The following is a 27,630-nucleotide window of genomic DNA, read 5'->3' as shown; positions in this document are numbered from 1 at the left end:
AAAACTGACCAACTGGAACACCAACTAGAAGATAAACAGTATTACCCTTTGATATTTGATTTTTCTAGGCCATATTTATTTAGAAACAAGGACTGTGTAAGACTGTTTTGATAGGAAGGACTCTTCATTTTTCATCTGCCTGAGGATTCAGGAAAATAGCTGAATAGCTTGAGATTTCTGTTATTAAGAAAAGATAATAAAACTGGGAGAAGGTGACAACCCTTACCATCTCATCTATAGGGAAACCTGTTTCAGATATTCAGTTAATTTACGATCATTACAAGACAATATCATAATTAGATTTACTACATCTGAAAAATTACCGAGTTGGAAATGCAAGATCTTGGGCCTAAGTATAAAAATATAAAAGGAAATGCTACTGTGTAAATCTCTAACCGAAATGAGAATATTACCATCTGAATCATTTAACTATTCATAAGTGAAGGCCATACTAAGGTTAAGAACACTAAGACAAATTTGCTACTGGTTAATAATAGAGTCATTCATCATATTCTTCAAATCTAACACAATTAGAAGCTGTGTATGGCAAATGGATTTAGCTGAAGAGATTATGTCAGAATAGCCCTTTAAAGAAGATCAGTAATGTAAAGGGGTAAATAAAATAATGAACTCTCCTGAACAGTAATTATAGGATTGATTTATCAAAAGTCTATTTCTTCATGCAAGAGCTGCTGAAACTTTCCAAAGAAATTTTAAATTATGCTAACAGATTTAGTACTGTTTATCCAGTGCAGAACTATCACTTAATTTTTTTATAATTAAACCAGAAATGTAGAAAATCAATTTTTTAAATTTTAGTCAGCTTAGCTTATTTACATTCGGGCATCAAAAACAAGGGACTACCTTAGCTACTAGGGCCATTTTATTTTTTTATTTTTATTTTATTTTTTTTGTCTTTTGTCCTTTTTTGGGCTGCAACTGCGGCATATGGAGGTTCCCAGGCTACAGGTCAAATCAGAGCTGTAGCCACTGGCCTATGCCAGAGCCACAGCAATGCCAGATCCGAGCCATGTCTGTGACCTACACCACAGCTCACAGCAATGCCAGATCCTTAACCCAATGAGTAACGCCAGGGATCAAACCGGCAACCTCATGGTTCCTAGCTGGATTCCTTCCTGCTGCGCCACAACGGGAACTCCAACTAGGGCCATTTTAAAAGCCCCAATCCACATCTATTTGAATTCTAGAGTCACTCACTAGAATTCTAGTGTCACTCCCTCTCTGCAGGTGCTCAGCCTCCACATCTAGAGCCTTCAGCAAGTTAAAGAAATCAAAACACTATCAAAACCAAGCCTGTTTGTTTAACTATAAAATGGTACACCACAGGTGTTAAAAAACGAACAAAACCTCAAACAATAAGGCAAAAAAATCCTTAAAAGCAGATCTCATAAAAAATACAAAATAATATTTTAAAAATTACTGTTCAAGTACATTAATGCTCAACCAAGAAAATAAAAATAAAGGAAAATTATCAGAGATTGATATCTGAAAACATTAATTATTCAAAAATTTAGAGACACTACACTTCTAGAGATAAACTGAAAGGCTTTTTCAACTTATACATAGAATAAAAATACCAAAGAACCAAGTACATATTAAATATTGCCTAAATCTGCTCAGACTGCCATAACAAAATACCATAGACTGGTGGCTTAAAAGAGAAATTTATTTTCTCACCATTCTAGAGGCTGGACAGTCCAACATCAGGGTCCCGCAGGATTTGGTTTCTGGTGAGAGCTCTCTTCCTGGCTTTCAGATGGCTACTGTGTCCTTCCGTGTGGGGAGTGGTGAGGACGGTGAGGGCCATCTCTCTTTTTCTCCTAATAAGGCCACAGTCCTACTGGATTAGGGCCCTCCCATACGACCTCATTTAATCTTAATCACTCCCTAAAAACTCATCTCCAAATAGTCATATTGGGTGTTAGGGCTTCAAAAATATGAATTTTGGAGGGAAACAATTCAGTCCACAGCAAATACTAAAATAACACATACATAGTCAAATGAACCTTGCTAAGCCCAGAACAGAGTGGAAAGTGGCTGAAAAGCACAATCTCATATATCAATACTCCAATGCATTTAAGTTTAACAGTTAAATTTATCAAGATTTCTTAAGACTTGTTTTATTTTCACAGGAAAAAAAAAAAATCTGAAAGGTACTATGAGATGGAAAGCAGATCTTAACTGTTTCCTAGCACATTTGTTTCAACATATAAATATGTTCAAAATTCTTTTGCAGTCTTAAACCAAAAAGCATTTCTTCATAGATAACTCTGTTGACTAGATAATATTCCCTTTTCTTCACAGCCTTCACTTTCTTAGCCCTACTCAGTTCTAAAGGGACTGCAAGTTGGCTTATTCTTCTAAAATGTAATTGAAATGTTCCTGCATTCAACGACTTGCATAAAGTCACAAAGGTATAAAATAGTTGATCCAAGACTGATGTAAACTTTCTCATTCAAAATCCAGTTCTGCTGAAAGAACACCACAGTTGTCCAAGGAACCATAAGATGCATATGTTAGGGAACTTTACTACAGGTATAAATGGCTGAATACTATAAAAAAAAATTCAAAGGAAATGTTCTGAAGTCTCAAAGAAAACTAGTAAATGAAACAATGACAAAGAAACAGAAATAAACTAAAATAAGTAGGAAAAATCAATGAGTTTTTCCCATCTAATATGTGGTTACCACACAAGGGAATCTTAAAAATGAAGGTCACATGTTATGTGGTATCAGTAACACAAGGTTTATATGTTAAAACTAAGAAAATGCACTTGATACTTTAGGCATAAGAAGCCAAGAAAAGATATTAAAAAGCCAAATGATATAATTAAAATAGTCCTTAAGAAAGATAAAGCTGGCAGCAGTGATGAAGTGAAGTCAATCAAAGGACAGCTGATGGAGATGGGGGCAAAAGGATAATGCAGGAATGCAGCGAAGTGTCAATGAAAACAGCCAAAGACAATGGGTTCAGAATAACATTTCAAAGGGAAGATGATAAAGACTTGGTGACTGAACAGAAAAGCCAAAATACAAGAAAACCCCTGGAACATTCTATATATCTGGATTTCTGGATAATTAGCTTACACTCTATTAAGTACCAAAAAAATTTTTTAACCTACTCTGGATAAAAGGCAATTTATTTAAATTGTAATTAAAAATCATATTTTTAATAAAATTGTGCTGTAACTATAAAGTAGGCTAGAAGAGTAAGGCTTATTGATATTTGCTATCACTCAGGGCTGCAGGAATAATCTGGTGTAATGTAAAGACACTTGTTGAAAGATTTCACTCTTAACTCTGCAATGGGCTGTTTCAGTTCCCTCTCCAGATCTGTATCTTTATCTGTAAAATCAAGATAAGAGTATCTGCCTCATTTAACTGAATCAGGTTATTGTGAAGATTTAAAAGTATAAGCCACACACACACACAAAAGGAGTTTCCGTCGTGGTGCAGTGGAAAGGAATCCAACTAGCAACCATGAGGTTGCGGGTTTGATCCCTGGCCTTGCTCAGTGGGTTAACAATCCGGCGTTGCTGTGAGCTGTGGTGTGGGTAGCAGACACGGCTCGGATCTGGCATTGCTGTGGCTCTGGCATCAGCCAGCAGCAAAAGCTCTGATTAAACCCCTAGCCTGGGAACCTCCAGTGGGTGGGGACCTATAAAGACACAAGACAAATAAATAAATAAATGTATAAGCGAAAGTGCTCTGTAAATATAAAACCAACACAAAAATCTAAGATGTTACTAATAGAAGTACTGAAGAAAAGGCAAAGGGATAAAATAATTTAGTATTATTTTGATGCCTCGGAATCAACATTACAAATGTTAGTACTGCACTGAATTTAATATATGACGGCCTTGAGATATGCCTAGGTGGGTAGAAGTTCTAGACTGCTATGTGTCTTCAGTTTTTATGTGGTTTTTACTTATTTCTACTGTCCTTCCCTACTCTGCCTACCCCCTCAAGACCAATCCACCCAGATGTGTGATAGAGCTTCCTACAGTATGGTTCCTATTCTTGGCAAAAGTCTATCAGATATGGTAGTTCTGACTCCTATAGAAGAGATGGATATTGTTAAATAGAAAGTTTTGAATATCTCCAAAGTATTACTGTTATTCAAACCACTGACTTCTTTTTACATAATTAGATTAATTTCTTGTGAATTCTCTCTAGTCTTGATTTCAGCACAGACACACTGAGACCTCAGGCTCATTCACAAACATTCCTCAAAAAGGTTAAGGTTGGTTCCTTTAAAATTCTTTTTCTGAGAGCAAGGTTTCTAAAATGACTTCCAGTGCAATGGGTTCAAGGATCTAAGCGTGAAGTACCTCTAAACCTCTTCAATGTACTAAGTATCAAAGAGATAATAGAAAGAGACCAGAAGGAGAAAAAAAAACCAAACATAACTGTCAGTCTGGTTTCTGGGAGAGCAAAGTAAGACCTAGTTTGCTGGGAATGAGCACTCAATAGGTATAAGTGACACAGAAAAGTTTCTTCCTTCATAGAAATAGAAGATAAAGCCGAGGACAATCATTTCACTCCCCTTGTGGGCCTCTAAGAAGCCTGAGCACTTGCTTAACCTAATGAAAACCATCAAACCACACTGATGGAAAGGCAGAGAAATAGGAAACAAAGGAGTAAGTCAGCTCATCCCTCATCCATATTAATAGTAGTAATAATGAGAATTGCTATCTTTTTTCTAGCACCCCAAAGTAAGAAGCACTGCTAGATTCTTTACACATATAATGTAAAGAACCTATCAAACCTCAACAAGCCTGCAAAAAAAGTCATTATTAGCTATCCAAATATTATAAATAAAAAAGGGGGCTCAGCAAAGTTCAGTAGCTTTCCCCATGGTCAGACAGCGAGTCAATGCTAACTCAGGATTTTGACTGTAAATTAGCACACTGTGCCTTCTCTGTCACTTCCCTTGCTCTGTCAGTTAAAACAGAGAAGTCAGCAAACATCAGACCTTACTTTCTTTCTGAAAGCTTCTGATACCATCCTGCCCTGAGACGTGCTATGGAAATACAATCAGCTCAAATATTAATCAACTTTAACGACTATATCCTCTGTGTTTCATACTATTACCTGCTAATACAGTTCAGAATTATTCTTATTGGACATACTTCTCTACATTTCAGATTTATCTCTCCATTTATTTTAGTTAAGCAAAAATCTACTAGGTTCATCAGACTGCTTGACTTTGTAAATGGAATTTTCATTTACATAGTTAAGTTATCAGGAAATAGCTTTCTTTGTTCAAAGACCGAAAATTACCAAGAATTTTTATGTTTAGTAATAAATCCTCTATTTACTGTAAGAACAACTCCTTCAAAAGCATGATCCAAATGCAAACATGTAAAATATCTTCTTTCTTTTCTACTAAAGGACTAGTCTGTGTTTGTATAGTTGATCAGAAAATCCTGTTATTAGAACTCTGAAGACCAAAAAACCCATAAATTAGGTTAACATACCTTTAAAATGCCAAAAATCAGAATTCATATAGTTTCTCACACAGAAGCAGACTTTAAAATAATTTGAGGTTATCTGATTTCATGTATATGAGTCTGAATCATTCATGTATGATAGGTAAATGTACCTGTAGTTAAAATTATATTGTTTTAAATTATATCCTTGCTTTACGTTTCTAAGTTTTATAGAGTTTTATGTCCTGTAAAATCATCTGTATTAACCTTTGACAGGTTTATACTGCTAAACGAGATTTGTACCTGAGCAATCTACTTGGAATAAAAATATGGATGTCACTGTTTTTTAATCATATCTTCTTTTCTCTTTAGCAAGTTCCACAAATACCCTTATCTTTTGGTGATACAGAAAATCTTACACCAATTATACTACCTAAACCATTTTAATTTTTTGAAAATAGTTTAACATCTACTCCAATCTTCACTCACAATAACAACAACAAATGCTCAAATCAAATTCTTTTTATACCAAATGCAAAACAAGGTCTATGACACATGTCTAAGTCTTTATTTACATGCCTTTTCCTTTTTTAGTTTATAAGCAGACCAAGGTGAGCAAACTTTTCTGTCAAGGGCCAGCTACTTTAGGCTAGGCAGGACACAGGGTCTTTGTTGCAACGACTCTACTTGCAGCTGTAATGTAAGAATAGCCATAGAAGACACATAAATGAATGGGTGTGGCTGCACTTACAGGCACCATAATGGATTTGGCCCATGGCAGTAGTTTATTGACCTCTGTGCTAAGGAAACAGGAGAAACTGTGTCACAGTAATCACCTGGAGGTTTTTTAATATTCAGCCTGACAAAAGTTTATAACTATACCGCTTCACTACTAAATAAAATTAATTCTGACCCAGAGAGTACTAAAAGGAATAGGCCACCAAAGTTAGATTCTACTTTTTAAGATAGCCACACATTTTTAAAAAGCATATTCCCAGATAAACAAGGTCCCACTCTAAACTCTGGCTAGGCTTTCTAAATTCTCTGCTACCTCCTCCCTCTTTCACGTTATTTCTTGAACTCACCCCAATTCCAATGGACATAAAAAAAAGTTTTTTTTGACCCAGGAATGTCAAGGTAGCCCCACTTCCTCCGCATAAAAAAGTGATTTCAATTTCCCCTACTTCTGCTTCTGACTTTATTTCCAATGCCCTTCCTTGCTACCTCCCACTGTATAAACTGGACAAGTTAAATGCTCACTTCCTCAGCCTCCCTTGCAGGTTAGCATGCCATGTGATAAATTTCAGGACAATAAGTATCTCATGAAAGGCTGCTGAGGGGCGGGGCAGGGAGAAATGCCATGAGAAAGATCTTTCTTTAAAAAAAATAAGAGGGAGGGAGTTCCTGTTGTGCCACAGAGGAAACGAATCCCACTAGTATCCATGAGGATACGGGTCGATCCCTGGCTTCGATCAGTGAGTCAGGGATTCAGCACTGCCATGAGTTGTGGTGTAGGTTGCAGATGTGGCTTAGATCTGGTATTGCCGTGACTGTGGTATAGGCCAGCAGCTGCACCTAGCCTGGGAACCTCCACATGAAGCAAGTTCGGCCCCAAAAAGCAAAAAACGTATTAAAAAAAAAAAAAAAAGAAGAAGAAGAGGGAATCACAACTGCTAGAACCCTCTTCCTCCCCCTTTCTTTCAGTTTTAATACAAATATAATACCTGGAATTGGAGCAACCATCTTGCATCCTGGAATTCGGCAACCATTAAAAGAAGCTATGAGAACTGTAGAGACCCAGCACTGAAGACTTGAAGCCACTGACTCAATGCCAGAGGCCACTTATCTCCAGAATTGCTATGTGTGAAGAAACAGACCCCGTAAAGTGAAATTCCTTATAAATAAAAGCACTCCCAGTTTACCTTTTCCTGAAAGGGCTAGAGTCCTGAGTCATTACGCTTTGCGAGAGGCAAAAGACTAACACCCACTGAGCATAGTTTGTTGTGAATTCTGACTAAACAGTACTATTCTGGGCAAGAGAGAAAAGTAGCAAGAAGAAATCACAGAAGAGGGGGTAGCCTGAGAGTTGACAATCCAGCACAATAAAGTCAATGAAAGCAAAGCAAAGAGAAGGCCCAGGATGACTATTCAAATGTTAAAGAAATACAGAAAAGAAATAATTGAAAAAGTACTCCTTTGGAGTTGTGGGGCCAATAAACCTAATAAATGTTCTACTCCACAAATCAAATCAGAGAACTTTGATCACATTAATTTCCAGTAATGCAATCCCACTGTTTCAAAAATACAAGTACAAAACCCTTTTTTTTTGGCAAAGGCACGCAGCGGGTTGATGTGGGATCTCAGTTCCCAGAAGAGGGACTGAACTCAGCCATGGCGGTGAAGGTGCCAGATCCTAACCACTAGACAGACCAACAGGAAACTACCAGAACTCATTTTTTATAGTTATTTTTTGTGCTTTTTTTCAAGTGAATTAATTCTGTTTAGGCTTCTACTTCCCTGGTGTTCATAAAAGTATAGTTACTATATATAAAATATAATCATTTTTGACACTAGAAGAATCTTGGAAATGATTATTAACAATCAAGTTAATGATGATACTGACAATAAAGACAGTGGTTCCTTCAAGCATTCCCATTTTTTAGCTAGCAGATCCATTACCCTAACTTGAAGGGACAGTAGTTTTTCTTTTATACCAATGTCACTGCAAAAAATACCCAAAGATATTGTCAAAACAAACTTCAGAAATATGCTTATTTTAATTCATATATGCTTTAAAGTACAATTCTTTTTTTTTTTCTGTCTTTTTTTGCTTTTTAGGGCTGCACTTGCAGCATATGGAGGTTCCCGGGCTAGGGGTCTAATCAGAGCTACAGCTGCTGGTCTACACCACAGCCCCAGCAATGCGGGATCCGAGCCACATCTGCAACCTACACCACAGCTCATGGCAACACCAGATCCTCAACCCACTGAGCAAGGCCAAGGATCAAACCTGCAACCTCAGGGTTCCTAGTCAGATTTGCTTCCACTGCACCACGACAGGAACTCCTAAAGTACAATTCTTAAGTTAAAACACCAGTTTTTATTTCATTTTCTTACAAATAATGCAATTATACATATTTTCACTCATACACACATCAGTCTAATTCTAAACCCAACAGTTTTCTCTTCCATGAGAACGATTTAGTGCTTATGTTGCAGCCTAAACATTTATCATTACAATATCTATAAATTACAAAGGATTTTTTTTTTTTATTTATGATTTCAGAGTAGAATTCCTTAGAACTGTCAAAGCTTTAGCTAGAAAGAACACCAAACACAAAGAGGTTTCAGGCTCAATTACAGTAGTGGAGCAGAATTTAATAAAGTTCCAACACTACATTTTAATGCCCAAATCTCTTATTGTCTCTTTTAGTTGACAAATATGTGCTCCACAGCATAACAGCAGCAGTGGAGCAGCTGGATGGCTGTATCAAGCACAAAGGAAGCAACAACACATGCTGTTAAGTGTCGTTTTGATTGCCTAGAAATGGCAGCCCATGCAGATTTATTCCCTGTTATAAATTAGAACAATTATTTCTCTAGAGTTTACATTACCTTCATGAAAAAGTCAAACTTTCTGCACATTAAAAAAGAGAACTTTCAAAAAGGATATCTTCCCTTTCTTTGATGATCAGATCATTCTGTTCTTCCAACTGGCGGATCTTCCTCTCAAATGCTTCCTGCTCAGCTTTCAGTCTTTCTTCTGTCACTTCCTTTTCCTCACTTACTCTGAAAGAAATTCAAAATTGAAAAGAAAATGCCTATAAGAATAAAATAAAATATGTGCCTATGGTTGTGATTTACCAAAACTAGATTTCTTCCAGAGCTCTGCTGCTTTCTTTGGGGATACTTTATGGTTTTTAAAATTTTTTAAATTAACCTCGCAGAAGGCAATCTTCTATACCTTTGTAATAAAATATGCATGTGATTTTTACATCAAGAATTTCTGCAATAATCAGAATTACCTTAAATATGGAAAGTCCTACACTTTATAACATCCCAATTACAATCCAGGACAGAAAAATATCTAATTTTTAAAACAAAGACTTCATTTTTTCAATATCAAAATAGGCATAACTTATTTTGATTTTGATTTCATATTTCTATTTAAATCCTGTCAATAAAATAAACACCATATATACATCTTAAACATTTCACTAAATATACACAGGCAATTTTACTTTTTCCAGGTACTAATACGCTATATTCCTCAGTAGCATATAAATAACTGGACTGGAATTTAAGAATGGTATTAACATAAAAAAAAAGATCGGCACATTCATTCTTATCTCAAAAGGACTCTAAAGTTAAAAACACTGACCAAAATATACATCCTTAATGCTTAATTCTGAAAAGTATTCCAACTCAATCATATCAAAAAGGAGTGGCTTATGACAAGAGCACAGAGGGGAAAGAAAATGTAATACGAACAAACAAAACAAACCCTAAATAACAACAACGTTAAAACATATCTTAAAATGGCAGCCCTAATTTTACTCTGTGAACGGAAATGTCAGCCCTGAACTTCTGTTACTGGTTCTTAATTCTCCAAAGAGAGTACAACTCATTTATTCTCTAAGAGCACAACAGGGATATGTGTAAGTGAAATCCACAGGGAATCCAACCTTTTCTTTGAGCATCTAAATTTACTTCCTCCCATACCTGTACTCTATCAGAACAATTTCTGAATAACATAAACTCCAGGCTTTCCTTTGTGGCTAACCTCTGATGGAGATATTAAAATCAATGATAACAGAATGAAAAATTAGAATTTGAATGTTTGACAATTGATTACATCTTGTCTTTGAAATAATTTGTGTGAAAGTACATGCCATAGAGTAGTGTTCAAAAACTAGGTTTATTTCTTGTTGCTTATCACGGCATTCAAATCATTTCCCCAAATCTTTATGTTTAGCATACTGCTAGGCTTGTGAACAGGACTCAGGCCTTTCTTTCCAAGAAGATAATGTCTAACACTGATATAATTACAAAGAATCCACACAACTAAACATAGATAAAACATACTCATACATAGAGAATTTATACTCTGGCCTCATTTATCCTGCCTCCCACGAAGTCATCTCTTTACGATGCCTTCCCTTCCCTTTCCCTTTACTCTTAAGCACGTTTACACTAATATCTTTCACAGTAATTCCCTGCTCCCTCTAAGCTTTCTGTAAAATTGTCAAACATTTGAATCATTAATTACTTCAATCATTCAAATCACTCCTCTTCAATCCATCAACTAGCTTATGAAACACCTTTGCTAAGAATCTGTTCCAGATCAAGTAAACCCCCAAACTGTAAATCAGAAAACCATGTCTATATGGTGACTGTGACAAAGTGTGCTTATTTCTCTGAGCATCATTAATCACACTTGTAAACAAAAAAGGCTAGACTTGACAACTTAAAAAAATATATCCAGCTTAAGTGCTATAAATATATGAAACTGCATATATGTCCTTTACAAATATGGATAGTGTTTATAAAGAATTAAGAAACAAGTAGTTATCAAATATTTGGTCAGGGTACAAGGCATAGGTACTACAATCTAGGCAAAAGCTATAGGCTGAAAGAAGTGGATGACAAGAGAAATAACAATTATGACTACGCAAAATTTAACATGAGGTTAATGTAAAACAAAGGAAAGTGATGGTTATGCATAAAATAAAGATGAGGAGTTCCTGTGGTGGTTCGGCAGTAATGAACCTGACTAGTAACCATGAGGATGCAGGTTCAATCCTGGGTCTCAGTGGGTTAAGGATTTGGCATTGCCATGAGCTGTGCTGTAGGTCGCAGACATGGTTCAGATTCCACGTTGCTGTGGCTGTGGTTGTGGCTGTGGCTGTGGCTGGCAGCTACAGCTCTGATTTGACCTCTAGCCTGGGAACTTCCATATGCCTCAGGTGCGGCTCTAAAAAGCAAAAAACAAAACAAAACAAAAGGTGAACTAAGTGATCCTATATATTGTAAGGAGAGAATAAACACATACTATCAAGGTAAGAAAATATGTGGCAAAATCTCTCCCCATTTAGATTGGTAAAATCTTAAAGACAATACTAAAGAGGAAAATCCACAAGTAGGTAAGAGAACATTTACTTGTTAAAATATTTACTGAATGCCTACTATAGAAAAGAATAATCACAGTAATATTAAACAGTTATGGGATATTCAAAAGGCTACCAATGGCCCTCTGTCTTTTCAATCCCATTCATAAAAGCCATACAAATATGAGGAATGGTCCAAAGATTTGTTTCTTAAGAAAGCAAAGCTTCCAAGGTCATCAAAATAGTAACAAAAAGTACGCTGCCACATTTACCTTAACATCAAAGTAAATGCAGGAAGTATGTGTCAAGCCTGCCAGAACAGAACATATACCAACATTTACTTATTCCCTTTGCTAGACCTGAAGAAAATCCATGAAGACTATAGGGATCACTGAGGGCAAAAAATGCTTGTACATATATTCCATGAATACAGGGGCTATGAGGAGCTTTGAGCTTTTCCCAGAAAAATCATTCCTTTCTAAATTAGTTTCTGAAGTATGTTTGAAATTTTTGTTGCTACACTATTTAAACAGGGCTTTTTAAAAACAAAAAAATCTTTTCTGTTATACTGTTATGATTAGACTACCCTTTAGCAATTATTATGCTCTAGAAGGCTATAAAATTAACAAGCTGTGCTAAGCACAAAGGGCAACATTTCTAAAGCCCTATCTAAAGATATGCATGGCTTCTCTGTGGCCTATTAGCAGATTTAATATGAGCAAGTATATTAATACAACATTTAAATGCAGAGGATTTGCCAATAAAACAACCTCAAGATTTGATACTCACTCTGAAATTGTCTTGTTTATGTACAATATTTCCCATGAGGGGTGTGTGTGTGTATGAGAAAATATCTGGTATCACGATCTATATTTTTATTAAAGTATGCTCAGAGCACAAAGTAACATAAGACCTAATCCTCTATCTCATTTAGACTATAGCAATAAGCTAATTAACAAAATGAGAATCTAAATACAAAAAAGGGAAATATTTCACTAATAGGATTAAAAAAATAAAATTCATGGCAAGAGGATATTCCAGTGTTAGACTGATCATTATTTACAAGGAAGACAATAGTCTGCTCAAAAAGTAAGAAATCACCATTGCTTACGTTTATTTAATGCATCAGAGCATGCCTCAATGATATCCACAAATTGTACACTTATCTACCAAGAAAAGAGAATTTATACACTTAGAGTTGGGTAGTTGGTTTGAAAACTGTGCCCAAAGTCCTCAATTTCTTTGAAGGCTTACATTTTACCTCAAACACCCCTGAACATTTTGTATTTTTCTCCATCAAACAGTATTTTCTGTTTTGATATAAAGTTTTCCCACACCCATTTATCCTAAACTTTTTAGTAAAACTAATGTTCTGGGAAAAGATTTATTTTACGGGAGTTCCCATCGTGGTGCAGCGGAAACGAATCTGACTAAGAACCATGAGGTTGCAGGTTCGATCCCTGGCCTTGCTTAGTGGTTTAAGGATCTGGTGTTGCCGTACACTGTGGTGTAGGTCACAGAAGCAGCTTGGATCCCGTGCTGCTGTGGCTACAGTGTGGGCCAGCAGCTGGAGCTTCGATTCAAGCGCTAGCCTGGGAACCTCCATGTGCTGCAGATGTGGCCCTAAGAAGCAAAAAAAAAAAAAAAAAAAAAATTTATTTTATGGCTTGCATACCCCTGATGTTATTCCAGATCCTCCAGGAATGGGTACTTTCGCACTAATGTGAAAGACAAGGTTAAGGCAGCAAAGCTTCTATCCCAAAGAGAATTAAAGCTCACCTGATGGTCAACCAGACAAACTTCTTCCCCTAATGAGTATTTTGTGTATGGGAGTAGGGGATGCTCATTGCATTTATTAAATTCTGAATATTAACTTAGCGGGTAAAATTTGGAGAAGGAAGAAACAGATTTCATAGGACATCTAGTGAACAGAGGGATCTTTTGTTTCTAAGTAAATGTAAGTGCTTAGTGAAAAAGAAGGGCTTTCATTGATTAAAAAAAAATAGCAGTTAAATCATCTTAATGCCCTCTTTATAGATTTTAATATTTGACTGTAATTTAAAATGTACTGTCCAGTTGTTATTCCCCTTGTGTCTCAGCAGAAACAAACCTGACTGGCACCCATGAGGATGCAGGTTCGATTCCTATTCCTGGCCTCACTCAGTGGGTTAAGGATCCGGCGTTGCCGTGAGCCGTGGCGAAGGTTGCAGAAGTGGCTCAGATCCCGCATTGCTATGGCTGTGGTATAGGCTAACAGCTACAGCTCCAATTCGACCCTTAGCCTGGGAACCTCCATATGCTGCGAGTGCGGCCCTAAAAAACAAACAAACAAACAAACAAACAAAAAAAAAACCTAACAAAAAATAAAATAAAATGTAATCTCCAAAGAAACCCAGGTGCTTTAAGAAATCAGAAACATAGCAATCTGTGACACAAGGACTCTAACAATAATCACGAATGAATGTAGATGCAAAAATCCTCAGGAAAACAAAAGGAACACAATCCAAAAACGTTAAAAAAAAAAAAAAGGGATTATACATCATGCCCAACTAGGATTTAACCCAGAAATGAGAAGTTGGCTTAATATTCAAATATCAATTAATATACCATATCAATAAAATAAAGGACAAAAACCATATGATCACCTAAATAGATGCAGAAAAGTATCTGAAAAAAATCCAACAATGTTCTCATGATTAAAAAAAAAAACTCTGGAGCTCCCATTGTGGCTCAGTGGATTAAGAATCCAACATTGTCTCTGTGAGGATGTGGGTTCAATTTCTGGCCTTGTTCAGTGGGTTAAGGATCCACCATTGCCACAAGCTACAGCATATGCTGCGGATGCAGTTCAGATCCAGTGTTGCTGTGGTTGTGGTGCAGGCTGGCAGCTGCAGCTCCAATTCAACCCTGAGCCTGGGAACTTCCATATGCTGTGGGTGTGGCTGTAAAAAGAAAAAAACTCAATAAATAAGAAGAAAAGGAAACTTTCTCAACCTGAAAAAGGCCATGTATGAAAGAGTCATATGTAGTACCTTATTTTAATAGTAAAAGACTGAATGCTTTCACTATGATCATTAACAACCAAGGGTTTCTGCTCTCTCCACTTCCATTCAACTTTGTATTAGAGAATACAGTCAGGGCAATTAGGGAAAAGAAATAAATGCCATCCAGATTTTAGAGGAAGAAGTAAAACATCTCTATATTACATAACAAGATTCTGTATATACATAATCTAAAAAAAAATCCACTAAAAAACTATTACAACTAAGAAAGGAGTTCAGCAAGGTTATAGGATACAGTATTAATGTACCAAAGTCAACTGTACGTTTATACACTGTCAGTGAACAACCCCAAAAAGAAATTAAGGAAACAATTCCATGTACATTTGCATTAAGAAAAATAAAATATAAAGGAATAAATTCAACAAAAGAAGCAAGATTTTTACATGGAAAACTATCAAAAAAAACCACTGTTGAAAGATATTCAAGATCTATATAAATGAAAAGATATTCCATGTTCATGACTGGAAGACTTAATATTAAGATGGCAGTACACCTCACATTGATCTTCAGATTCAACTCAATCTCCATTAAAATCCTAGCTCCTTCATCTGCAGAATTGACAAGCTAATCCAATCCTAAAACTCACATGGAGATGAAAGGGACTCAGAATACCTAACATTCTTGAAAAAGCAGAAAAAGATGGAGCTCTCACACTTGCCAATTTCTGTAGTAAACAAAACTACAGTAATCAAGACAGTGTGGTACTGGCATGAGAATAAACATATAGATAAATGGAACATAAACAAACACTCACTTTTATAGTAAATTGACTTTTCAACCAAGGTACCAAGAAAATCAAAGGGAAAAAATAGCAGTTCAGGGACAATTTGCTATCCACACGCAAAAGAATAAAGTTGGGTCCCTATACCTCATAGTATATATAAAAGTTAATTCTAAATGAATTGAAAACCAAAACATAAGAATAAAACTATGAACTCTTAGAATAAAACAAAGGCATAAACCTTCATGGCCTTGGATTAGGCAACAGTTTCTTAGATGTGACAGCAAAAACACAAGGCAACAAAATAAAAATAAAATGGACTTCATCAAAATTAGAAACATTAGTACTTCAAACGACACCATTAAGAAAGTGAAAAATAATGCACACAATGGGATAAAATTTTTGTAAATAATACATCTAATAAAGGACTTGTAAATGGAATATATAAACAACACTGAGACTTCAAATGGTAAGAAGATAATCCAATTTAAAAGGATCTAAACATACATTTCACAAATAGCCAAAGAGCACATGGAAAGATGTTCAGTATCATTAGTCATTATGTAAATGCAAACCAAAACCACAATTAGATACTACTTCATACCTAACAGGAAGGTATAATCAAAAGGACAGATACTAACTAAAATTGGCTAGTCTGTGGAGAAATAAGTCCCTTCATAGGAAAATATAAAATGTAAAATATAAATGTAAATATAAAATGTAAAATACATAAAAATGTAAAATAGGAAATGTAAAATGGTACAGCCACTCTGCAAAACAGCCTGGCAGTTCCTCAAAAAGTTAAACAACAGTTACAATTTCACCCAGCAGTTCTAGATATTTACCCAAGAAAAATGAAAACATATGTCCACACAAAAACTTACACATATATGTTCACAGCGGCATTATACACAATAACCAAAGGGTATAAATAACCCAAATGCCATCAGCAAATGAACTAATAAGTTAATGTGTTACCGTCTATACAGTTTAATAATATTTGGCAATAAATAGAAATGAAATACTAATACATGCTACCACATAAATAAGCCTTAAAATCATTCATTCCACCTTTTGTCTCAGACTTCTTAGTTCACCTAGTCTTTAACCTCTTATACTTCATTTAAAGGGAAGAAAGTAATTCTTTAATAGGAATATAATATACAGTTTAATCCTTTTTTAGCTGTCTTATTTTTTCAATTTTATTGAGGTATATTTGATGTATAATATTATATAAGTTTCAGATACACAAAAAAGTAATTCACAGTTTTAAACAATTATATCTTATTTATAGTTATGAAATATTGGCTATATTCCCTGTGTTGTACAACATATCTTTGTAGCTTATTTATTTTATATACAGTGGTTTGTATCTCCTAATCCTTTATCCCTAGCTTGTCCCTCACACCTACCTTCTCCTCTCCCCACTGGTAATCACTAGTTTGTTCCCTATATCCATGAGTCTGTTTCTTGTTTGCTACTTTTCTAGTTTGTTTTAATTTTTAGATTCCACATATAAGTGATATCACACAGCACCTGTCTTTCTCTGTCTGACTTATTTCACTTGGTATAACATCTTCGATGTCCATCCATGTTGCTGCAAATGGCAAAGTTTCATTCCTTTTTATGGCAGATTGGTATGCCACCGAGTATACGCCATATCTTTAGCCATTTTTCTGTTGTTGGACACCTAGGTTGCTTCCATATTTTGGCAATTATAAATAATGCTGCAGTGACTATTTAGGTGCATGTATCTTTGTGAATAAGTGTTTTTGGTTTTTTTGGATATATACCCAGAAGTGGAATTGCAAGATCATACGGTTGCTCTATTTTTAGTTTTTTGAGAAACCTCCATACTGTTTTCCATAGCGGCTGCACCAATTTACATTCCCACCAACAAAGAACAAGGGTTCCCTTTTCTCCATATCCTGGATAACAGCTGTTATTTATGTCCCTTTTGATAATAGCCATTCCGACAGGTGTGAGGTGATATGTTACTGTGATTTTAATTTGCATTTCCCTGATGATTAGTGATATTAAACATCTTTTCATGTGCCTGTTGGCCATCTGCATGTCTTCTTTGGAAAAGTCTATTTAAGCCTTCTATTTTTTTAATCAGGCTGTTTGTTACTTTTGTTGAGTTCTATGAGCTATTTATATATTTTGAATATAAACCCCTTATCAGTCCTATCATATGTAAATATTTTCTGCCATTCAGTAGATTGTCTTCTAGTTTTGTGGATGGTTTCTTTTGCCTTGAAAAACCTTTTAAGTTTAATTGGATCCCATTTATTTATTTTTGCTTTTGATTCCTTTGCTTTGGAAGACAGATCCAAAAAAAACATTGCTAAGATTTATGTCAAAGAGCATTCTGCCTATATTTTCTTGTAGGACTTTTATGATTTCCAGTCTTAGATTTAGGTCTATAAACCATTTTAAGTTTGTTTTGATATACAGTGTTATTTCACTCTTTTACATATAGATGTCTAGTTTTTCCAGCACCATTTACTAAAGAGACAATTTTTTCTCTGTTATATATCTCATTTCCTTTGTTATAGATTAACTGACCATAAGTACATGGGTCTATTTCTGTACTCTCTATTCTGTTCCATTGATCTATGTGTCTGTTTTTGTAGCAGTACCATACTATTTTGATTACTGCAGCTTTGTAGTATAGTCTGAAGTCAGGGAGTGTGATCCTCCAGCTCTGTTCTTCTTTCTCAAGATTGTTTTGGCCATTCGGGGTTTTTAATGTTTCTATATAGATACTAAAGTTATTTGCTCTAGTTCTGTGAAAACATCCTTGGTATTTTGATAGGTATTTTGAGAGGTTTATTCATGTGGTAGCATATATTAGTACTGAATTATAAAATTGCCTTGGATGGTATGCATTTTAACAGTATTAATTCTTCCAACCCATGAACACGGGGGAGAGAGCAGGCACCTGACAGTTGGGAGGTTGGCTGTCCCAAGATGTCTTCCTGGCCAAAGGAGTATCCTTAAAATGCAAGTGCTTCCTCTGGTAGCAGAGAGAGCTGGGAAAATACTGCAGCCAACCTTCCAGGGCAACAACTTCTGTGCACCTCCCCATGTATGGCACCTGAAGTGGTGCGGAGGAGTCAAGGCTTACACCATTGAATTGGTGGTTTTCCTTTATTGAACCTTTGCTTAGTACCTATCACTATGTTAGTTGCTGGGGCTACAATAAAATAAAGTGAAAAACACACAGACACACACAGTTCAGTAACCTGTTATTGCTCAGAAATAGCACACAACAGGAGGTGACTGATCTTACCTGGAGAGTTAAGAAATATGTCCACAGGGAGTTCCTGTCATGGTGCAGCGGAAACAAATCTGACTAGGAAACATGAGGTTGCAGGTTCAATCCCTGGCCTCGTTCAGTGGGTTAAGGATTTGCTGTGAGCTGTGGTATACGTCGCAGACGTGGCTCAGATCTGCAATTGCTGTGGCTGTGGCGTAGGCCAGAAGCTGCAGCTCCAATTAGACACCTAGCCTGGGAACCTCCACATGCCAGGGGTGCGGCCCTAAAAAACAAACCCAAAAATAATCAAAGAAGAAGTATGTCCAAAGGAGATGATACTAGATTTAAAAAAAATTTTTTTTGATCACAGTTGATTTACAATGTTCTGCAATTTGTGCTGTATAGCAAAGTGACCCAGTTATACATATATATATACATTCTCTTTCTCATATTATCCTAAAGACACCACAAAAAAGCTACTAGAGCTCATCAATGAATTAGGAAAAGTTGCAGGGTACAAAATTAATATACAAAAATACCTCACATTTCTATGGACTAACAATGAATTATCAGAAAGAGAAAATAAAGAAACAATCTCATTTACAATTGCATCAAAAAGAATGAAATATCTAGGAATAAACCAACTGAATGAGGTAAAACACCTGTAGTTGGACAACTATAAGACACTGATCAAAGAAGTTGAGGCCAACACAAACAGATGGTAAGATACACTGTGTTCACTGAAAAAGACAGATGTACCCCTATCTTCACTATAGCACTATTCACAATAGCCAATACATGGAAACAACCCAAATAGCCATTGACAGAGTAATGGATTTAAGATGTGGTACATATATGCAATGAAATACTATTCAGCCTTAAAAAAGGACAAAATAATGCCATTTGCATTAACATGGATAGAACTAGAGATTCGAATACTAAGTGAAGTAAGTCAGAAAGAGAAACACAAACACCATACGATATCACTTATATGTGGAGACAAAAATATGGCACAAATGATCTATCTATAAAACAGAAACAGTTCATGGACATGGAGAGCAGACTTGTGTTTGCCGGTGGGGGGGGGATGAGGGAGATGGACAGTGAGTTTGGTGTTGGTAGATGCAGATGGTTACATTTAGAACACATGGGTGATGGGGTCCTACTCTACAGCATAGGGAACTATGTCTGGTCTCTTGGTTAGACCCTGATGGAAAATGAAAAAAAAGGAAAAAAAAAAAAAAAAAAGAATGTGCGTATATTCTGGCTGGGTCACTTTGCTCTATAGCAGAAACCAAAGCAACATTGTAAATCAACTCTACCTCAATAAAAAAATTTTTTTAAATTATAGTGAGATCTATCTAATAAATATAGCTGAAAAAATTCTAAAAAGCAATTCGCAAAGCAAATCCAGAATTACAAAAAGAAAAAACATCAAAATTCAATTTAGCCCAAGAAGGCAAGACTTTTTCAAGAGTTGAAAATTAATTGATGTAATTCACCATGTTAATAGAATGAAGGAGAAATCTTATGTGATCATCTCTAAATGCAGAAAAGGAAGGGACCTGTCAAAGTTCACCCTATTCATAATAAAAACTCTATATAATCCAGGAACTGAAGGAACTTCTTCAATATAATAAAGAGAACCTTAAAAAAAAAAAAAAAAAAAAAAAAAAAACACCTAGGAGTTCCCATTGTGGTGCAGAGGAAATGAATCCGACTAGAATCCATGAGGATGTGGATTCAATCCCCAACCTGGCTCGGTGAGTTGGGGATCCAGCGTTGCCGTGAGCTGTGGTGTAGGTTGCAGACACGGCTCTGATCCCGCATTGCTGTGGCTGTGGCATAGGCCCGCAGCTGTAGCTCTGATTCAGCCCCTAGCCTGGGAACTTCCATACACCACTGAAGAAAAGAAAAAAAAAAAAAAGAAAAGAAAACCTATGGTATCATATGTATATATAAGGATGAAAAAAAGAACACTTTGTCCCTTTCTCTGTATTTCAGGAATGAGGGAAGAGTATCAACTACTACTACCTCTGTTCAATAATGACTGGAGGGCCTAGTCAGTACAACAATGCAAGAAAATAAAATAAAATGCATACATATTGGAAAGAAAGAAGTAAAACATTATGTGCAAATGATATGATTGTATATGTAGAAAATATATTAAAACAAGTAAATTAAGGAAAATCACAATGTTATTGTGGTAGCCAGTCTCTAAAATTGGTCCCAGTGAGCCCTGTCTCTTGGTATTCATGTCCCTGTTTAATTCCCTCTCCTTGATTAAGGGTTGGACCTAATGACTATCAAAACTGACTGAATGGAACTTCTGAAACTAGGTTACTAAATGGTAGTGACTTATGTCTTAATTACTCTTACTCACTCTAATAGGAGTTAGTTGCCAAGTTTTAATCTACCATATGGAACAAGAAACTGAGGGAGTCAGTCAGCAAAGAACTGAGAAACTCAGTTCCAGGAAGACATTACTGGAAATTGTAGGAAGGGGAGTACTGCATATGATGGTAGAAAGTTTACCAACACTACAATCTTTAGTAATGTGGAAAGAAGGAAATGTGCCTAATGAACAGGGTAACTAATATACCTAAGGAGATTTCCAAAGAAAGTGTTGACAGTGTTGGTTGGTTTCTTTCTGGAGCTTATAGTAAACTGGGAGAAGAGAGAGAAAAGTTGAAGGAAAGACTATTCCACCAAAACAAGCCAGGATTTTCATAGTTTCAAAAAATTCTCAGCTTCTCCAGATAGGAAAACAGCTAAAATTAAGAAATGTCTTCTGAGTAGATTTTATAATCAGGACACTGCCAGGAAAAACATGCTCTGGAGATAAAGCCAAGGTAATAACTTCAGTTTAAAACCTCAGAAAGATCAAAGTTGATGCCTCAATATAGTCAAACAAAAAGCACTTTAAAAAAGGCCTTACAAATCCTCTCAAAACAACAGTGTCTCTAGGAAGCTTACTAGTATTTTAACTGCTAAAATTCTGTGATAATGTTAGGCAGCCATAGGCAACTAATACATATTTTAACATCTTAATCAGTTATTTTAAATTCCTCATCATTTCACCTGCATCTGTCTCTGTTGCTTTATCTTTTCCCAATGTGTTGTTTTCTCTTGCCTTTTCATAGACTCATAGTTTTATTGCTATCTGGCTATCTTGGGTAGGACAGCAGAGACTGCAGCAAGTAATCTATATCCTCAGTAATGAGCAGGATCTTTCCTTCAGCTAGGTTTTTAGTTTTGGGGTTGTGTTTATTAACATGCGTTAATCACATGTTAGGCAAATTTGAGGTTTACTTTTGCTATGGTTACCCTCAGTCCTCACAGGCTTCAAATTCCTCTGGCATAACCTCCCTTCCAGGTGGACCAGATATTTTCCTCAATATCTGCTTTATCCTTAGTTTCAGGTCTTCTCTCCTAGAAGGTCTTGTCTCTTCTGAGTGGATTTCTTATTAGTATTCAATTGTTAATTTTACTAGACACTTCTCACCCTGGGGGTTGGGGTGGGGTTGGAGTGCTGTTTTCTATTATTCTAATTAGGCTTGTGCTAAATAGACTGTGTATGCTTAGGTCTGAGAAGTGCTCCTATCTTTCCTCTATAGTTATGTGACCAGCCCTTCCCCCAAGTTATTTTCTGCCTACCCTTAGCTCCAGTGGTTTTTACCAGTGCCATATGGGCTATATTTTATGGAATCCCTCTTCTTAAACTTATGGTTTTTGTTACACAGAAAAGGATTCAGAAAATATTTAGTACCCTTTCCATAACAACTGCTATTTCTTCTCCCAGACCTGTACCAAAAAAGATGCTTTACCAGGGACCTCATTAAGTGGGGCCTATGGAGAAAAAAACTTGCAAGAGAGTTCAAGCTGCCCCTATATTTGCTGCCCTAAAGGGCTCACCATTCTTATGCTGCCCGCATCTGGCCTCCACCAATTTGCCTATTGTAGCTGAAATGTTCTTACCCATTTCCAGCTGTGTTTGCCCCATGTAAGGTACTGCTTACACCTCATCTTTCCCTGTAGGCACATGTCTCTTCTGAGATTTCAGATTAGTTGGTTGTTCTATACGCAAACTGAGCTCTGTTTCAATAAATGTCCAGAGCTGCAGTTTGTTCTACTTTTTTTTCCCCTCATGTGTAAGGTTGGGAACAACATTCTTTGCAGTCATTTAGATTTACCTACATGATCATTTATGTTTATTTATATATGTATTTGCTTTTGCTCCTGTTAAATTAAACAAGGAAGCCATTAGACTGAGGTGTTTCTAGTACCATAGCAGGCTCCTTAAACAATCTAAAACCTATGCCTATAATGCCTCAAGGTTAAGAAATCAAAACCTAAGGACAACCCATTATAGTCATCAAGGTTTTCCCAAATAAGGCAGGTGCTCAAGTTACAGCCAGTTACTTTCCTTGCTTTGCTTCTGAGCCTGCTCTATAAATGTCTCTCCTCTAGCTCTTCAGGTAGAGGGCTCCCAAATATTTCCAGTTTAGGGCTGTCCCATTTGAATTGATTTTTGTTCAAATGAAATTTTAAAAATGTAATATGCTTCAAATTATTTTTAACACTCTTATTTTCCTAACCTTTCCTCCCAATTTTCAATGCTTGGACAATTTTAACAACAAAATAAATAATAATATTTGATTATAACTCAGAGAACTATAATATTTATTAATGTTGAAAGATAATTTGAGGCATTATTACATTTTTAAGAGTTTATCTGAGCAAAAATCAATTCAAATGGGGTGTTCTTAACCTGAAAGTGGTTAGAAGCCCTCCACCCACAGGAGCTAGAAAAGAGATTTTTATAAAGAAGAGATGGAAGCTAAGCAAGAGAGTATTTGCTTGGCTACAGCATAAGAAGCAGCCTTATTTGGGAAACCCTAGGTGGCTGTTTGTGATGGGTGTTCCTTAGGTTCTGATGTCTTTGTTGTTATTGTTGTCTTTTCAGGGTCACGTGCAGCATATATAAATTCCTAGGCTAGGGGTCAAGTCAGAGCTGCAGCTGCAGGCCTATGTCACGGCCACAGCAATACCAGATCCAAGTGGCATCTGCAACCTAACCACAGCTCATACAACACAAGATCCTTAACCCACTGAGCAAGGACAGGGATCAAACCCATGTACTCATGGATACTAGTTAGGTTCGTTAGCACTATGCCACCAAGGGAACTCCTAGGTTTCAATTCTTAACCTTGAGTCATTAAAGGTATAGGTTTTGGTTTGCTTGTGTAGGCTACTCAGGCATAAAAGCCTCTTCAGTCTAACGACCTTCTTGGCTAATTAGTTTAATATTAATTAAAAAGGAAAAAAATAACTTAGTGGAAAAACCTGGCAGAAGCTATCTTAATCAGGTAATCAGTAAAAAGACACACGAATTTCAGGTAGCCCCTGCTATGATATACAGGAAAGGTACATTCTTTTTTGTGGTATTCTTCCAAAAATGCATAATCTGAATCCAATCAAGAGAAAATACTAAACAAATCCTCACTGAGAGACATTCCACAAAAAATATGATTAGTGTCAAGGTTACCAAAAGATAGAACAATCACAGATTAGAGAAGAAAAAGGAAATGTGACAACTAAATATGATGTGAGGTACTGAACTGGATATTGGATCAGAAAAATGTTATTGGTGACATGACACTAGTGAAATGCAAATAAAGTCTATAGTTTAGTTGATAGTACAGCACTACAGTTAATTTCTTAGTTTTGATAATTGTGCTATGATTATGCAAAATGTTAATGGTAAGGAAAGCTGAGTAAAGAATATATGGAAATTCTATATTTGTAACTTTTTTATAAACCTAAAGTGATTTCAAAATAAAAAGTTAAAAAGAAAAAAACTCCACCAACCATAAACAGCGTGTGTATGGGGAAGGTGGGAGAGTGTCAAAAAGGGATATTACTTTATTGCAGTTTTTTAAAAATAAAATGATAATTTTAGTAGTTGCATAGTTACATTAAAATTAGGTGGAAAGGGACACCACAGAGTGAATAAAGACGTAACTTCTGGCTCTGTAAGAACTAATATAAAATATCACTCAGTGTTATCCAGTTCCCTTTGTTCTGTCTTAATCAATTACTTTTTTTTTTTTTTTTGTCTTTTTGCCATTTCTAGGGCTGCTCTGTGGCATATGCAGGTTCCCAGGCCTAGGGGTCGAATCGGAGCTGTAGCCTCTGGCCTACGCCACAGCCACAGCAACGCAGGATCCGAGCCACATCTGCAACCTACACCACAGCTCACGGCAACGCCGGATCGTTAACCCACTGAGCAAGGGCAGGGACCGAACCCGCAACCTCATGGTTCCTAGTGGGATTCATTAACCATTGCACCACGACAGGAACTCCCTTAATCAATTACTTTTAAAAATACTAATAAAAATTCAGGAGTTCCTGTTGTGGTGCAGCAGAAACAAGTCTGACTAGGAACCATGAGGTTGCAGGTTTGATCCCTGGCCTCCCTCAGTGGGTTAAGGATCCAGCGCTGCCATAAGCTGTGGTGTAGGTCGCAGACGAGACTCAGATTCTGGGTTGCTGTGGCTCTGGCGTAGGCTGGCAACTTTAGCTCCAATTGGACCCCTAGTCTAGGAAACTTCATATGCTGTGGATGCAGCACTAAAAAGCTAAAAAAAAAAAAAAAAAAAAAAAAAAAAAAAACCACTACTAGCAAAAATTCAACATAACATATTATGACAACAATTGATTACCTCTTCCACAAATGCTTTGAAAAAGTAAACCATCATAAAATAAATCAAATATTTAATAACTGCTTTTCAATAAAAATAGGATTAATATGGTTAAGAATAAACACTTTCAGTTTTAAAGTACTAACCTGAAAATACTCAAATCTCAAGTTTGAGGCAGTAACCTAATAAAACAGGATTATGAGGATTTCTATTTCATTTCTAATTTTATTGATTTGAGGTCTCAATCTTTTTCTCTTGATAAGTCTGGCTAATATTATCAAAATAACAATACCACCCAAGGCAATCTACAGATTCAATGCAATCCCTATCAAATTACCAAGGACATTTTTCACAGAGCTGGAACAAAATATCTTAAAGTTTGTTTGGAAGCACAAAAGACCCAGAAGAGCCAAAGCCATCCTGAGAAAGAAAAATGGAGCTGGAGAAATCAGGCTCCCTGACTTCAGACTATACTACACAGCTACAGTCATCAAAACCATATGGTACTGGCACAAAGACAGAAATACAGATCAGTGGAACAGGATAGAAAGAAAAGAATTAAACCCATACACTTACCGTCAACTAATCTATGACAAAGAAGGCGAGAATATACAATGGAGAAAAGACAGTCCCTTCAATAAGTGGTGCTGGGAAAACTGGACAGCTACATGCAAAAGAATGAAATTAGAACACTTCCTAACACCATAGACAAAAATAAACTCAAAATGGATTAAAGACCTAAATATAAGATCAGATACTAAAAAAACTCTTAGAGAAAAACTTAGGCTAAAAACACTCTCCGAAATAAAACACATCCATATCTTCTCTGATCCATCTCCTAGAGTAATAACAATAAAAACAAAAATAAATGGGACTTTAAAAGTTTCTGCACAGCAAAGGAAACCTTAAACAAAACTAAAAGACAACCCACAGAATGGGAGAAAATATTTTCAAATGAAGCGACTGACAAGGGATTAATTTCCAGAATTTATAAACATCTCCCACAACTTAACACCAAAAAAAAAAAAAATAATAATAACCGCATCAAAAAATGGGAAGACGATCTAAACAGACAATTCTCCAAAGAAGACATACAGATGGCCAAAAAACACATGAAAATATGTTCAACATCACTAATTATTAGAGAAATGCAAATCAAAACCACTATGAGGTGCCACCTTACACTGGCCAGAATGGCCATCATCAAAAAGTCTACAAACAATAAATGCTGGAGAGGGTATGGAAAAAAGGGAGCCCTATTATAGTCTTGGTGGGAACATAAACTGGTGCAGCCACTGTGGAACCAGTATGTAGATTTCTCAGAAAACTAAAAATAGAATTATCAGCAACTGATCCAGCAATCCCACTCCTGGGAATCTATCCAGAGAAAACCTTGACTCGAAAAGATATATGTACTCCAATGTTCATTGTAGCACTATATACAACAGCCAAGACATGGAAACAACCTAAATGTCCATTGACAGAGGAGTAGATAAAGAAGATGTGGCACCTATACACAATGGAATATTACTCAGCCATTAAAAGGAAAGGAATAACAGCATTTGCAGCAACATGGACAGACCTAGAAATTATCATGCTAAGTGAAGTTAGTCAGTGAGGCACCAACATTATCTGTTTACACTTACATGTGGAATCTTAACAAAGGACATGATGAACTTCTTTGCAGAACAGATAATGACTCAAAGACTTTGAAAAACATAGTTTCTGAATGAGACAGGCTGGGGGATGGGGGATGTGCTGGGGTTTGGGATGGAAATGCTATAAAATTGGGTTGTGATGATAATTGTACAGCTATAAATGTGATAAAATTCACTGAGTAAAAAAAAAAAAAAAAAAGAATTTCTAGTTACCCCATTCTCTTCACTTTTCCATTAGCTCTGTGATTCTTTCTTTCTCCCACTGATTTCAGATTTAAGAAATCTGAATCCATTTCAGCAGGTATATGAAAATAAACTATGAAAGAGAATAATCAGTATATATAAAGCCCATGGGTAAAAAAAATGAAACTGCCTGAGGAAACACTGAAACCTAGGGCATTAACTTGTGTATCACATGTACCTATGACTGTGGCCTTTCAACTTTTCATAACTGTGGCCCATGCATAACTCTGAGTAGATCCAGTAAAGCTTATCCACATTCATATGGCATTGAACATGTTTCCAGGGGCCAGAATTGTGAAAAAATACTATAGTAAAATCAACCTCTTTTAGGAAATAGTATCTGGCCAGATCCAAGGGAAAGACTGTTGAGTACAAGGTAGTGAATCAAAAAATATTCTTTTAATTGCAGAGCTCAGAATTG

At 36.1% G+C, this 27,630-nt stretch overlaps 1 protein-coding gene across 6 annotated transcripts in view; it reads right to left on the bottom strand.

Moving 5' to 3' along the window:
• Positions 1-27,630, bottom strand: part of KIAA1328 (KIAA1328 ortholog) — a 365,621-nt gene that overhangs the window by 315,777 nt on the left and 22,214 nt on the right. For all 6 annotated transcript variants that reach the window (XM_021096286.1, XM_021096288.1, XM_021096287.1 and 3 more), the window contains one exon: positions 9,126-9,241. In XM_021096286.1, the coding sequence (XP_020951945.1) occupies positions 9,126-9,241 (116 nt within the window). The remainder of the gene's footprint in view (positions 1-9,125; positions 9,242-27,630) is intronic.

The sequence above is a fragment of the Sus scrofa genome, chromosome 6 (genome assembly GCF_000003025.6).
Source record: "Sus scrofa isolate TJ Tabasco breed Duroc chromosome 6, Sscrofa11.1, whole genome shotgun sequence".
NCBI lineage: Eukaryota > Metazoa > Chordata > Mammalia > Artiodactyla > Suidae > Sus > Sus scrofa.
This window is presented reverse-complemented; position numbering and strand designations above follow the sequence as displayed.